The sequence below is a fragment of the Cyanistes caeruleus genome, chromosome 13, assembly GCF_971803275.1.
Source record: "Cyanistes caeruleus chromosome 13, bCyaCae1.hap1.1, whole genome shotgun sequence".
NCBI lineage: Eukaryota > Metazoa > Chordata > Aves > Passeriformes > Paridae > Cyanistes > Cyanistes caeruleus.
The window spans coordinates 13,677,711-13,692,190 of record NC_141713.1 but is presented as its reverse complement, the minus strand read 5'-3'; the positions used below and the strand labels follow the sequence as shown (position 1 = coordinate 13,692,190).

Genomic DNA, 14,480 nt, shown 5'->3' with positions numbered 1-14,480 from the left:
CTCACAGGTCACATTTAAGCTGTGTCTCTGTGTCGTCTCCCAGACCTGCAGGATTGGACAGCTTTAGGTCTCACAGGTCTTTTCTCATCCATTTGCATTCCTATACAGAGTTCCTGTTTTCCTATATAGCAATCATTTCCTAGCTCCATCTCCATATTTTCCTTGTAAAGCACTAAAGCAAAACAGTTGCAATTCTATTCTAAATTTTACATGGTCAAAACAAAACATTATTCACATGAACGACTTCAAAAATATATTATCCATTCTTTATTTTTACTGTGTTAACAGCTTCAGTCATTCTTAAAACAGAGAACAAGCTCCTCAGCTCCCAATATACATTTTGAAATGACCTGGAACTAGGAAACAATGAAATACATAACAGCAATACCACGCTTAATCAGAAATATTTTTCAATGTGATTAAACCATTTATTCATCCTTTTATTATCCAACAAATCCTTTCATGATCCTCTTGTACTCTAACCTTTCACAGACTTCAAGATTGCACATCCTGTCTTAAAACAGGACTCTTTTTAAACCTGATTTTGCTTTCTTATCATTCACAGAATCTTAATGCAAAGTGCACAGCTCTGCTCAGAAGCAACAGCGCCAAGGAAAGCTTCTAGGTTTTACAAATTTTAAAATAGTAACTTAAAATTCCTATCTTTTACTTGGTTTTCACACAAAACTCTCCTCCACAAGAGCTCCCCAAAACTACACTGAACAGCTACAAATTGTTTAACAAATACATAATGCTCTTTACCTGTTACCACAGTGATTTCCACCCATGCTACCTCCCCTTAAGGGTGAAGTTTGACCATTCAGGAATCATTCTGGGAAAGGCCCAACATGTTGAATGCTATCAAGATAAAGATCAAGAAAAATGCCTATGCTTTTCAAAGTTTAGAGAGCAAAAGTATGTGTTAATTGCACAAGGAAAAGAATTGGTTTAGTTAGCAGAAGTGTATGGTCAGCAGAAACCTTGGTAGAGGTAAATTTCGGTACTCTAGAAAACAAGTACCTGTGTAGCTTTGTGTGAATTCCTTTAGCACAGAAAAGCCAGCACAGAGGAAAACACACCCAGCATCTTACAGAGGTGTGACAGCACAGTCAGTACAGGACAAGGGCGAAGATGCTAACCAGGGGAAGAGATGCAAACAGCCTGGAAGCAGTAATTTATGTTTCATGAAACAGCAAAGGGAAAGCCAATACAATTCTGAGGCTGCTTGTCCTTGAGCAGTACAGACTGCAATAATGGCAGGGCTGATGACAAGATGCAGCTGGACAAGCAGGTGGCAGCATGGAAAGCATTAATCTAAGAGATGAGCTGCATCCACAAGAGAAGATCATTCCTCTGGCCCGTGAGTCAGAGCCACGTGCTGGACAGAAATAGATACAACTGAGATCCACTGGGTCATCAACACGGATGCTGAGGGATGAATGTGAATTGCTGAAAACAAGCCAAAGAATTGTGCTGACAAGTGATGGTGAGAAGCTGGGAGGATGAAGAAGGAGCATAGACAAGAGAGGAGGGAAAACCCAAGTATGAAAAGAAGGAAGAAAGGTGAGAAGGCCTGGAAATGACAAACACCTGCAGAGTCTGAAACCAAAACAGGAAATAAGGAAAGCCTCAGGAGAGCAGTCATGGGGAAAACAGATATTGAGGTCTCTGTGAAGTATTCAAGGGACTGAGGCATGTAGGAGGTGCCAGGTAGACAGCTGGTATTTAGATGGAGTTCCAGAAAGCAAGATAAGATAGCACCAGCAGGAGGAGGCATGACACATGGCAGGAGTCAGAGACACACACAGCAGTATGTCACAGGAAAGGAATGGGTGGTGCAGGGATGCAGAATATGGATTGGGTTTAGTGGCAGCAGGTAAGCCTGATGAGAAAAAGGGAAGAGCAGCTGAGGAGAAGGCAGTGATCATTGAGAACAAGAAGGTTGCAAGAGGAAAGGGCTCAGGAAAGAGCAAGAGATGATCTAGTCAAAAAATACCACAATTCACTTAGCAGCAGTTCCATCTGTCCAACTGCAGTGCCAGGGTATGGACTCTGCCACAGGGACTGACTGCCCAGGAGGGCTTGTGGAGCATTTGGGAGAGATTTACTGCCTGCTAGGAAAGCGCTGTCTGCACTCAAGGAGTGGCTGACACCTTCCTCACACATTTTCATCCTAAGCTTTTTAAGTGACTTGCAGCTGAAGCAGCCTTGGTTTCCAAAGACATCATTTCTGGAGGAACATGTATACATTCAGGGACAGCCCTGCACACACAGCTGTGGCAACATCTTGGAAAACAGGTATTGCCAGGCTATACAAGGAATTTCTGAGGTTTGCTTTTAAGAACTGAACTCAAACTAGGCTCAGAAAAATCTTAATCCACAGTGAAAATACCATTGTGAGGTACTTGTCAGGTATGTTCCTTATATTTCAAAATTCAAATTATTATTTATGGTCTTGTAAGGAAGGTTGTTTGTTGTCTTCAAATAAGAACCAAAACTTAAAAATACACACAACACTTTATCCAAGTAATCCAGAGAGTTGATTTCTTAATTTAAAGTATAGGACTATGAAAAAATAGTACCTCCAAAGTATGAAAGCAGTGTACAAAAATACAGAAAAACATAAAAATCTTTAATAAAAATAGTAACGTCTTCAGATTAACTTGATCTCTTGATGTGCTTTGCCATAATAACCAAAAAACAAACAGCAGAGTCCCTTAAAGCCCAAACAGAATCTGAGTTACAAAATAACTTTAAATTCTTACCAATTTGCAACAAGAGGGCAAGTGTTATTTTAAGGTGCAGGCACAGAAACAAGTTCTCATGTGATAAGAAGCTACCTTACAGCCTAAAGATCAGGTATTTATTTCAAGTCTTTGGGCAGGCATTTTCACCCTACCATAAAAACAAGGCAATATTAAATAGGTAAAAGAAGTAGCTTACATTTATATGAGACAAGAGCTTTCATATATGTGAGCAGTTCACAGGCACCTCAGCTTACTTTGTGGACATGTTTCATGCCAAAGCCCTTTGCAATCACATTTGAAGAAACCTTCTCTTGTAGCTGACCCATCATAGATTGCAAAACTGTATTAGAGAGTTCACTTTGCTAAAGCTGAGAACTGTGGGGCATTCCACAAGGATTAACTGCCACAAGTGTACAAGTCCCCAAAGAAGACTGAGTAATTGAACCATGCACATTTATGATGCCTATGCTGAACCTTTCCTGCAGGTGTCAGTGAATATTTTAAGAAAAAACTGACTAGATGAAGCATTCTCATTATTCAGGTTTGGGTTTTAAGAAGTACTGCATAAAGATCAGTTACATGGCTCATCCACAGACATCCTTTAATGTAGTTTTTCAGTCTTCTGCTGAAAAATAATCTTCATCTCTCACTTCTCTGTACTGCATTGAAGCCTCCCCCTCTGGTTCAAACCTGAGCATTTTTATATTCAGTCTCTCAGCAAGCTTCTGTGCTGCAAGCTTGGCTTGCATTTCCTATGTCAGAAAAAAAAAAAAAGACACAGATTAGAAAATGTGTTCATTTGTCATTCTAATTAATAAATGAATACACTAAAGTATAAAACTAACATCATAGTATCAGTAATTCCAGTGTGGGCTTAATTATAGTAACTAGCAAAGAAATTTCAGGTTTCTTTTCACACTTACACATAACTATGCTATTAATATTTGACTCTTTTTAATAAGGGTTTAAATTCTCCATGTGGCAGCCCCCACCTGTGATAGAGTAAAGCCAGTTTTAAAAAAACACTTCTACAATAGTGTCTAATTTAAGCATTAGCCTAACACTACCTGGAAAGTCAAAATCCATTATAACAGAATTTGAAGAACTTCAGAACCTGTATTCTTCAGACTCAGCATAAAAAAAGGCAAATGCAGATACTTGGATATTTTAACAATAACAAATACTGCTAGGACTTTATTTATGCAAGGGACAAAAACTCTTTCATGAAGAGTAAATAAGTGCAATAAGGTCAGCATGTCAACACCCAGAGGTTGTGTTTAACGCAGGACTAATACTTTCAGAGGCCAATATATTATTAAAAGAACCAAATACAAGACAAAGTGCCTTTCCTCAAAATCTGCCCATCTCAATTCACCATCATGAAAAGATCCCTTTATCTTTTCTTTTTTGGGAGTGATCCTGATTACATAGTTTTCAGACCAAATTTTAAATTCATACCTCATAAGCTTCTTTTTGCTGTATCTGAATTGCTATGGATTCTTCTATGGATAACAGCTTAGCAGGGGAGTGGTGAAGTGGTGGCAGTCGAGCTGCTGTGATGTCATCCAAATGTTTCTTATCTCTGAGTCGTCTCTCTTCTGGAGGAACCGGGGAGCCAAGTCCCCCGGGTGATCGACTGGATGAGGAACCATGAGATGATCCACTCTGCTCTCCTGATAGTCTGGAAGACACAAAACACCTATGCTGTGACCCAAATTTGCATCACAAGGTTGAACAACTCCAGTTTCAAAACTTATTTTAAATATGCAAGAGTTGAAAATAAATCTGAAGTACTATGAAAACAGAGACAAATAAAAAGTAAACAGCACTCAGAAAAAACAGAACTATTTCTCCACAGAGAGACAGTATCACAAGTTACTCCTGACTGAACCAAACTGGTTTCCTGATTTATTAGCAAACTGAAGTAGCAATGTTTTAGGAGTCACACAAGGTACAGACTACTACCAGAACAGACAACATAAACTGTAATTTTCCTAAAAGTGCAGCAAAAGCAAAAGGCTTCCAGCTATTAAAGCTCTACATGTTCTAGAACTGGTCCAAAAGTTTTGCCAATTCTTTAGTAGTTCTGCACCTTATGCTATGAAATTCTATGATGATTCATGACAGTTGTTTCAAATGGGTAGAATTAAACCACTGCTTTGATTAAACCAGTACTGAGATTCTGTGGCATTTAAAGCTAAAGAGCCAATATATGAACCTTGTGTGTCACGAGACTTTAAATCTCTTTAATCATCACTCTGAAATAAAGCCATCATGTGTGTTTGGTACCATTTCCAATTTTATGCACATCAAGCATCTCACAAAAGGTTTTTCTGTGCCATGATACTTACGCATTTGTTTTAAATTTGGGTTTTTTTATGACTGGATTCTTGGCTCTGGCCTCTAGAACTTCAATATAATGTGGTGTCTTGGGATGCTGGCTTCCAAATACATTGCCCTTATGTTTTGCCACATCCTGCTCTTTTTCCAATATTTTTTCACTATTTTCCCCATCTGCAATTGTAACTCTTTGAAAGGCATCAACCAAGGCTTCTTTACTATTGTCCAAAGCAGCTGTATTTTCTGTACCACCCTCAGTATTGCTCTGGGAGGTTTGATGATCATTGTCCAGGTGATTGCTTGTGGCTGACTTGGAGACGTCACAGAAACTATTCTGATCCTTTGTAGCAGTCTTTACTTTATTATTTTTCCTCTGAGTCCTTTGATTTTCCAAAGCTGTATTTGTGGCATCTTGTTCAATGCATTCTGCCTTCTGCCTTTCAGCAGAAATGTCAGAAATGTCTTTAATATTAGAGTTTTCATTAAAGACTGAGGAATCTGCACTGTTCACTGCATTCTCAGTTAGGACAACTTCCTGTTTGTTTGCATTAATTTCCTCCTGTTTTGCCTGAAACTCCAACCTGACAGCAGATAACAGCTCAGTTGTCCTGGCTACTTCTTCCTCTTGGAAAATGGCAAGCTTCAGCTTTTCAGCAAAATCAGAGATCTTCTTACCCTTATCTGGAAGCCTAGCAATGAACTTCCTAAAACAAACAAAGAAACAAACAAACAAAGATTATTATAAGCAATCCTATTTCAACCTGAGATACAGAAGTTTTATTAGAACAGGTAATGGGACAGGTTTCACATTGCAACATCAGCTGCCTATTTACATACTAAACTTCTGAAACACGGCGAGATGCAAAGCGCTTGCAGCACAGCACTAACTACGTGCTGTCAGTGAAATATACGAGCCATTGAATGGTTCGGGTGGCAACTGGCCTTAGAGATCACCTCGTTCCACCCCCTGCCACGGGCGGGGCCACCTTGCTCAGAGCCCCATCCAACCCTGAGCACTGCCAGGCACGGGGCAGCCACAGCTTCTGTCCCAGTGCCTCACCACCCTCACAGGGAATAATTTCTTCTTTCTGGATCTAATCTAAACGCACTCTCTTTCACTTTGAACCCGTTCGCTCCTTGTTCGTCACTGCATACTCTTGCAAATACTTTTGCCCCACCGTTCCTGTAAGTTCCGCTCAGGTTCTGGAAGGCCACAATTAAGTTACCCCAAACCCTTCTCTGTTCCAGGCTGAACAATCCCAATTCTCTCACGCTTTCCTCACAGGACGGGTGTCCATCCCTGTGCCCGAGGCAGCAGAGCCACACGGACACGTACAGCCCGAGCGCTGCCCCGCATTCCCAGCCGCTGGAGCCCGGGGGGACCCGCGCCCTCGGCGGCCCCGCAGGCGCTGAACGGGAGCGAGCGGTTCGTCCTCTGCCGCCTGCGCGGGGACGGGCAAAGCCAGCAGGAAGCCCGGCCCGCTCCTCGGCACCCGCGCTCCTCACCGGTCGGCCAGCAGCCGCTCCTGCCGCCTCAGCATCTCGCGGAGCTCGGGCAGCGCCCGCCCGCGCAGCCCCGGAGCCGCCGCCATGGGCACCCGGCAGCGCCCCGCGGGCCGCCATCTTGCCGGAAGCGACGGCGCGGCGGCAGGGCCCGACTTGCTCGGATGGCGAACGGCGGCACGGATCCCACACGGATCCCGCCCGGATCCGCAGCCCGAGCGGCGGCGGGACGGCCCTGAGGGAGGCTGGGCTGCGGGATGGGGCCCGCTCAGCCCCGCGCTGGGGACTCGCCTTCATCGTACGAGAATTGCAACAACAGCTGGGAAAGCTGCGCTTTGTGCCCTGTACGGCACCCGTGACACGTGTGGAGCAGCGCTGAACGGCTGTGGGTTTGAGAGAAATTTGACGCCTTGTAGCAGTTTTTTGGGTCAGCACTTCAGCATACTCTGACTTTTCCCCCTCCCCAGACACCCATCTAGTATTCTATCTAAGTTTTTCGACATCTTTTGTCTGTGGAAATTACTAAGCAAAGTCTGAAAAACATTTTTTCCCCTCAAAATTCTGGGATTTTCTGCTATCATTTTTGGCCAATGCATAACTTTAAAATTCAGGGGTTCATCTTTCCTTGCCTATAGTTATAGTTTCCCATATATAGTTAGTTTCCTGTAGTTATGCTACATTTACTTTACTTTATTTTAAAATCCAAGTTCTCTTTCTTGTGAAATACAAATGTTTCAATGGATATGCTCCAGTCACATTTTTTAAGTGAACAATTAGAAACATTTTACAGCAGGGTCACCGGTGCCTGACGCGGTGCGCGTTCGTGCCGGTGCGGGCGGGTCCGGCTGCGGGAGGCTCCCGGGAGGCCGCGGCCTGCCAGAAACAATTCCAAACTGCGCAGGGCTGTGGGCTGAGGGACAGCGCTGACTCCAGAGCTCCTGAGCTGCACACGCACACGGGTAGCAGCAGTGGGTCGTTAGTGAATGGCGATTCCCAGGTGGCAGCTGGCGGCTTTTTTAAGTTGATCCCGGTAGAGGTTTCTCGATCGGAGCAGAAGTGAGAGGCGGTTTGTCAGGGACTGTTAAAGCCGTTGTTCTACGAGCAGGACGAAGGCAGGGCCGAGCCGGAGAAGGAAGCGCTCTGAAGTATCCGCCTGCGCCTGCCTTTGTTTGCGCAGCTGGAAGGCCGAGGGAAAGGCTGAGGGCTGGGGGAAATTAGATTAATCAAGTAGGCAGCTACCCATGGAAAAAATACCAGTCAGGGTGAGAAAACCCGTCCAGTGACTACTTGAAGACACCACTTCACTGTCTGTTATGCACTACCTGGATCATGTATGGAAAATCCCTTGGGGGAGTTTTGCCGAAGAGTTCAGGGAAATCACTTGAGTTTTTTTCACCGGGAGATCCCCGCAGTTACAGGACACAAGTTCTTTGAATCGCTGCCTCTGTTATGCAGGTGTAAGTCGTGCATTTATGTCACATTTCCACATCTTGCAAGGAGGAACACTTGGTCCTGCAGACAGGAGTGGGAGCACTGGACATGGAAACCACTGCTGCCAGCAGGGAAATGAGAATCTAGAAGGAATAATCTCATGCTCTCACAAAATGTTCAGCTGCTTTATGACGTGTACAGAAAAGCAATGCCGGTATTTACAGTGGGTTTAATTTATGTGTTAAACTGAATAAACACAGAAAAAAAAGTAGAGCAAAAAATGAAGATAATGGCTTCTAAGAATCACAATTGATCATTCTGTACCTTGGAATACTGTTCACTAAGTCTGTATTTGTCCAAGTTCACTGGGAAGGAATATTGGGAATGTTAAATTTTGGAGTAACAGTGTCTGTTTACAGGTAACACACAGTCCCGGAATGATGAACATAGAACTGAAATTTGGAAGGTGCTGGAACAAATAGATTCTTAGTTATGAACTGGTGGGCAGCATCTAGGTACAATGCAACTGAGACAGCATCAACTTTGGTAGAAAGTAATATAGATTTAGTAATTTAGTATTATTTCTATAAGAAAAGTTGTTTTCTGCTTTCTTCAACTTTATAAAATATTACTTCTTTTCACTAGAAAAAGGAGCAAAAGAAACTAATTTAGATTGTAAGGTGGTTTTTTTTTAGGGGGAACTACCTTTACAGTTTCTCTGCTCAGAAATACTGAGGAGCAGGAATAGAGGAAACAAGCTACACATACAATGTAGATCACCCCCAAAATAACAAGAAAAAAATGTATGATTATTTGGAATTGAAGAATTTTTATTTCATTTAGGAAAAAAATTGCTTTCTTACCAGCATGATGCACCTTTGTAATAGTCAATTTTATTTTCCTTATAGAAACAACTCCTCCCCTTAACCTTATTTCTCAAAAAAAAAAGCCCTAAACACGTTAAAAGCCTATCTGTATGTATTTATACCTATCACAACAAACCAGTGACACTGCGATTGTCATGTTTGCACAACCTCTTCTTAGTTGACACATAGATTGCTTTATTTTTATAGTCTTAAAAATAAATCTCTATTTGATTTTTAGTAAACTTTTATAGTAAGTGGATATAAACTGTAAATAAAGATGGGCCACAGCTATCCCAGTCTCATTCCGCTGAAGCCTGGAGAGCATCGTCCCAGATGGATTCAGATGTTATCTGGAGGATCTGAAGCTGTTGGGGTTTTTTCCAAGAGTTGTGCTGCCCAGTTTTTGTTTATCCTGTGCAAGTCAATAGTTTTTTATTTCATGAAAGAGTTCATCTACTTTTGTGACTTGGCTTTGAGAAAGTCTTTAGCCAGGGAGTGCCTTCCTGTTCTCAAGAGCCCGTCTGCCAAAGGAAACACCGACGAGAACATCGAGGCACTGCAGGAGCCACTTCCCATTCCCACATGTTTGGAACAAACAAGGTTATGAACAGCAAGAGTCTGCAATGTTTTAAGGTAGGTTTATTTCTAAAAGACAGTTGACACAACAGAACAACAAGTTTAAATACAGTGTTTATTGCAATTTATCCTTTTCATGTCCTGCATACCGGATGTATTAAAAGCATACAATGTAATACATTATTTGTACAGCATATATGAAAAGTGTATCCCAAAATACTTTCCAGAGTATCTGGAATAAATCACAAAAGAATACTTATCATGGTACAAATGTAGTCATACAATTGACTTACATTTCGTGTACTTTCTGGGACCTTCCTATATGGCTTTTATTGCTGTTTACAGAAATTTTACTAGTCTCTAATGTGATAGTACTAATTAACTCAGTCTCAAATTGAGAAAATTTATACAGAAGTGTTACAGTCTGTTCAGTCAGTTTTGTTATTATCTATGCTAATTTACATTACTGCTCGTTTGACTGGAAAGCTCTACATTTTCATGTAACACAATGATATAAATACAGTTCCTCTCCTGTTCTTTACAGTTACCACACTTAGACCAGTAGTCCAATTAAGTGATGGTCACCAGCTCACTGCATGTCCAAATGCTCTTAAAATACAGCTTCAACTCCAGTCCTTACTGGATTTAGAAAAAAATACCGTATTTCATCAAGCATTCAAAATAAAATTTACACAAAACACCTTTACAGTAAAAACTTAAGGCCTTGATGCATTCCTGGTAAAGTCTTGAGCAGATTATCATAATGTTGCAAGTCTCAGAGTTAAAACAACTTGCAGCATTTTCAGGAGATCCTCAGGACTATATTAAAAGTAGAATGAACTTCCTTTGAGTCTTCCTTTGAACTTGCTATCAAATCAGCATTTTGATATTTACCCTGCCCTCTACTACCATTCATTGAGCACCTCACAGTCATCAGGTTCTGTTTTCTGAATTCTGGCCAAAATCAGACGGGTAAAGGATTTTCACGTTTTGAAACTTGTCAGTTAATATCTTTTACAACAACACACATTTCCTTTTATCTAAAAATACCACCTTCATCCCATTCATCCTAAGTTTGAAGGTGATTTTCAGAAACCATGGCTCAGAATTCAAGTCCTGAATTACAGAAGGACTGTTTGGGCACAGAAATGCTGAAAGACATTCTGTAAGACCTAAAGCTGTGTATCTAATGGACATTAATATACCTGCTGGGATTGGTTTTTAGTGCCTTTCTCTTCAAAAACAGACACTGTCCAAATATTTGCTGTTATCAGCCACTAGATGGAGATAAGATTTCACAGGTACAAAGCTTATCCCTGAAATCAGTTATCACTCATCTTCTTGTGCATACATTATGAGGTCAGCGTTATTATTTTAAATACAACTGTAGTAAGTGTACTTGATTTGAATAGACTGGACTGAATTGCATTAGGCTAGAGATAAAAGCAATCCCTTTTTGAAGCTCTGTGGCAAGGTGAGCACCTCCTGGGATTGACACTGCATACAAGAACAATATTGATCATACAGAACCTAAGGTGTTTGTTTTCTGTTGCAGGTACTGTAATTAAAAAAAAGTCCTTCATTCATGTTAATAGAATTAAAATAAAATACTTCTAATTCATTTTAAATTCACTGAGAGTAGAAGATCAAAACAAGATGTAAAGAATACCCTATATATATATGTATATTTAAATTAGTTCAGTACTAGATACAGTCATTCCTGCTGCTACTTTGAAGCCAAAGGTAAGATTTTAAGTGCTTTGGACAAAAAAATAATAGTACTCAAAACCCCAAATCCTGATTCAGGATTGCTATTGCTGTTGGAATTCCAAGGACTGCTGCAGGTTGCAGTAGGCAAACTTTTGTTTAATGAAAACTCCTTCCTCAAATGGAAAAGTAAATAAATAAAGTGTCAGAGATTTTCCTACACAATTTCTACTGAATGTGTCAACCATGGTCACTCTGTCCCATGACTGAGGAAGTGCAAACCAGTGCCTCAGTCCAACAAAGCAAATTCCATTATAAGCTGCTCTATCCTTTACTGTTCTGAGCAGCAAACACAATATTCATCTGCCATGTGTTGAGGGAATTGTTTTCAACAGCCTGGTTCAGCTCTCCCTCCCAGACAATGAGTGTTGGGTACAAATGAGCTGCTCGCAGGTGAAGAGAGCCCTCAATGGCACCAGGTCTCTGGGACAGGTGTGAGCCACCCTCAGTTTGGGCAGATTCAGAGCTTCCACACTAATACCCTCTGCCAGCACAGCTCCAGTAGTATTGACAACAGAATATATTAGAGCTTTATCACACAAACAGAATTACAAAACAGTTGAAGAAAAAAAACAACTGTACAGCTATAAAAGTCCCTCTACAGGCATTTGAAATGACACATTGCACTAGACAGCTTCTAAAGAAGCAATATTGCCTGAATGCTGCTCCACTCACCCTGCTGCTTCCCTATCCCCTCACAGTTAACATCAGTAGTAACTTCAGGTATAAAGTTACTGAAGAACTGCTTTCAGGATAAATTTAGCAAGACTCCATGCTGCTGCTCTTCTCTATGAATTGATAAAAATTTATCTAACCAAGCTGCAAAGGCGCAAGATATCTGCTCATATTTAGAAAGCTTGATGAGTTGAATGCTCAGGATGTACTGCTCTTTGTGCTAAATTCCAGCACTCTCTTGAATGGGGTGTACGTCCTCACCGGCCTCGGACTTTCAGGAGATCTGTTCTCAGTGCTTGTGCTGTTCAGGAGACAAGAGAAAGCTTGAAGAGTTAAGGTCAGTATCACACAGCTGGGCTCGTAATGCCATGGCAATGAACTTGTGCCCTTGTGTTTGTATTGACAGGCTAAAATAAAACTTATCAGTGCATTTGGTATGTTCCATATTTCTTTCCTATAATGCCACAAAGGATATTTGATAAAAACCGTGGCAGATACTGACATGTTTACAGGCCAGCATTTCCTGGTGCTCACAGTGGAATACCCAGCAATACAATTATTAGGACTAAGAGTCCTGCAACAAAAAAAGATAGCAATATTGCATTTAAGAACACAATTAATCATTAGGAGTAATTCCATGAAATCTAAACTGCACAGAGGTGCATTCCTGCATAGAGATAAATCTCAGAAAGAGGGAAAATATCAGATAAGTAGGGGCTGTGCTTTACATACAGAGGGGCCCAAGAGAGGGCAACAAAGATAGGTTTCTGTTGAGAACCTGAGTGAAAAAACACGGTATTTAAGGTTCCAGAACACATGCCATTAAAATATGCTCTAGGCTGAATTGCAAAATGAGTGTATTTTTAAATTATGAAGGAAATTTTAGCTTGCTTGCTGATTTCGTATGCTAATTTACATTCCTCAAACTAAACCATTCAGTTTGCAGGGTGGTTACAATGACCAAATTTACTTGTCGGTAATAAAAGTAATGCAAAGTTATCCTCCTTATTTTACTGGTTTGTTTCCTGTTTTGCCCTTCCCTGTGGAGACTTGTAGGGAAAACTGAAGTGCAAGTGAAGAGCCCTGCTCCCAGGGCTCAGTGCCCTGCTGCAGGCTCAGGTCAGAGAAAGGAGGGGAGAAAGGGAGGCACCACACCCAAGCTTCCCAAAGCCAGGCTCCAGAGCCACTGGCACCACTGAGCAGCAGCAGTGTGTCACAGCACTGCTTACCTGGCAGTCCTCCACCCTGGGCCAGGAGATGTCCAGAATTACTGCAGGCCTCCCCTGTTGGTGTTATCTGCTCTGCAATGGTTCTATGGTTCTGGTCACACCTCAGGCACAGAGGGTGAATGTGCCTGAAGCCAGCACTGAGCAGCCTTGGGCAGATCTGCCCTGTGTCTGTTGTGCTGCCAGCAGCCACTCTGCACCAGAACTTCCCACACCTCACAGTCCGCTCTCTGACTTCTCGACTTGAACTGCAGTATTGACAATAATTACTCCCCCCAAGAGTTTGCTCTATGTTTCCATCTTCAAGAAAAGAATAAATCCTAAACCACTGAACAAAATCATTGAAGTAAACTGCACCTAGGAGTAAAGTGTTCTTTTAAACTCCACAGTCCACTCAAACTGTTCATTAGCAAAATAGTTTACTAATACAGCACTGATAAGGGAACTTATGAAGAATTTTCCTACAAACAAGCAGAAAAAGTAAATACCTGTACGGAAGATCACATTCTACACCAGTATCCTTGGTTTCTATATTGGTCTTTGGTTGGTTTTCCATTAAGTAGTCCAGTTTATCTTGTAATTCTTTATTCTGGGAAACAGTAATTTTCATCAAAAATTTATTTTATTTATGGTAATTAAACAAGGAAATAAAATTGCACATTGCCCTCTCCCTACAAGAAGCAGTGTAAAAATGTGTACTGAGAAAATAAAGAAATCCTTAATTCTGGAAGGAATATGAATTAAACCAACAGTATTACTCAGAAGCTTCTGGTTTAAGTCATTATTAAACCATTATAAAATTGTAAGTTAAGAAACTTAGTGTGAATATTGAGACTTTATTTCATACATTCCTGACTGTATGATTGGTGTCATAAGTTTAATTTCCATTTGAAGAACAGCAAATAAATATAGTAGTTATACATCCAGATAGCACCGGATGGCATTGGTTCAAATTTAATTTGGTTTCATAAAATAATCACAATAATGTAAACTCAAAAGGTAATTCCTTACCTCACATTCTAAGAAAGAGATTTTGTCTAAAAGCTGTATTATAAATAATTCCTTTTCTTTCACTTTCTTCCTTAGCATTTCAATCTATGAAGAAAAACAAAGCCATTTAGTCTGATGGGTTTGGGAAAAGGAAGAAAACAATCTAGGTATCACAGGAAGAAAATGTGTTTAATATTATTGTTCAGAGAAAACGGAATACCTGTAAGTATTCACAAACTGCTTTTATCCCTGGATTACTTACCAAATTGAGTGGACTTTTACTAAAGTGAATTCATTTTGCAGAATTAGAACAGCTAAACTGAAATCAGGGAACACTCTCAGAACACATTCATTTTTTT

General features: G+C 40.9%; 2 protein-coding genes and 1 long non-coding RNA gene across 8 annotated transcripts in view; 1 reads left to right on the top strand and 2 right to left on the bottom strand.

Annotated features, from left to right (window-relative positions):
- Window positions 1-252: 252 nt before the first annotated feature.
- On the bottom strand, window positions 253-7,704 carry POLR2M (RNA polymerase II subunit M). Of its 2 annotated transcripts, none has more exons than XM_086849056.1 (4): window positions 6,594-7,704; window positions 5,099-5,791; window positions 4,206-4,428; window positions 253-3,499 (listed from the first exon to the last, which is right to left on the bottom strand). In XM_086849056.1, exons 1-4 carry the CDS (start codon window positions 6,677-6,679, stop codon window positions 3,362-3,364), a joined length of 1,140 nt encoding a protein of 379 aa, XP_086705182.1. In that variant the 5' UTR covers window positions 6,680-7,704; the 3' UTR covers window positions 253-3,361. The 2 variants fall into 2 exon arrangements, with proteins under 2 accessions (XP_086705182.1, XP_086705183.1); XM_086849057.1 differs by having other exon boundaries at window positions 6,424-6,887.
- The window catches only part of LOC147650712 (uncharacterized), a 33,873-nt gene continuing 26,101 nt past the window's right edge, over window positions 6,709-14,480 (top strand). Inside the window, exons 1-5 of one of the 3 annotated variants that reach the window (XR_015275824.1) lie at window positions 6,709-8,440; window positions 9,126-9,520; window positions 11,019-11,206; window positions 12,137-12,242; window positions 14,218-14,343. This is a non-coding gene — a long non-coding RNA (uncharacterized LOC147650712). The remainder of the gene's footprint in view (window positions 8,441-9,125; window positions 9,521-11,018; window positions 11,207-12,136; window positions 12,243-14,217; window positions 14,344-14,480) is intronic. The other 2 variants (XR_015275822.1, XR_015275823.1) reach the window with 2 other exon arrangements.
- Window positions 9,507-14,480, bottom strand: part of MYZAP (myocardial zonula adherens protein) — a 43,724-nt gene continuing 38,750 nt past the window's right edge. For all 3 annotated transcript variants that reach the window (XM_023934085.2, XM_086849040.1, XM_086849041.1), the window contains 3 exons: window positions 14,143-14,226; window positions 13,620-13,720; window positions 9,507-12,206 (listed from right to left, as the gene is read on the bottom strand). In XM_023934085.2, the coding sequence (XP_023789853.1) occupies window positions 12,104-12,206; window positions 13,620-13,720; window positions 14,143-14,226 (288 nt within the window). In that variant the 3' untranslated portion in view covers window positions 9,507-12,103. The remainder of the gene's footprint in view (window positions 12,207-13,619; window positions 13,721-14,142; window positions 14,227-14,480) is intronic.

Bases quoted from the DNA above. Each gene is read 5' to 3' on its own strand.
- POLR2M (XM_086849057.1), bottom strand. From the start codon at position 6,887: ATGAAGGCGAGTCCCCAGCGCGGGGCTGAGCGGGCCCCATCCCGCAGC. The intron at 5,792-6,423 runs GTACGTGTCCGT...TGTTTGTTTTAG, and splicing joins TGCGGGGCAGCGCTCGGGCT to GAAGTTCATTGCTAGGCTTC. The intron at 4,429-5,098 runs GTAAGTATCATG...TGTGTCTTCCAG, and splicing joins CCCAAATTTAAAACAAATGC to ACTATCAGGAGAGCAGAGTG.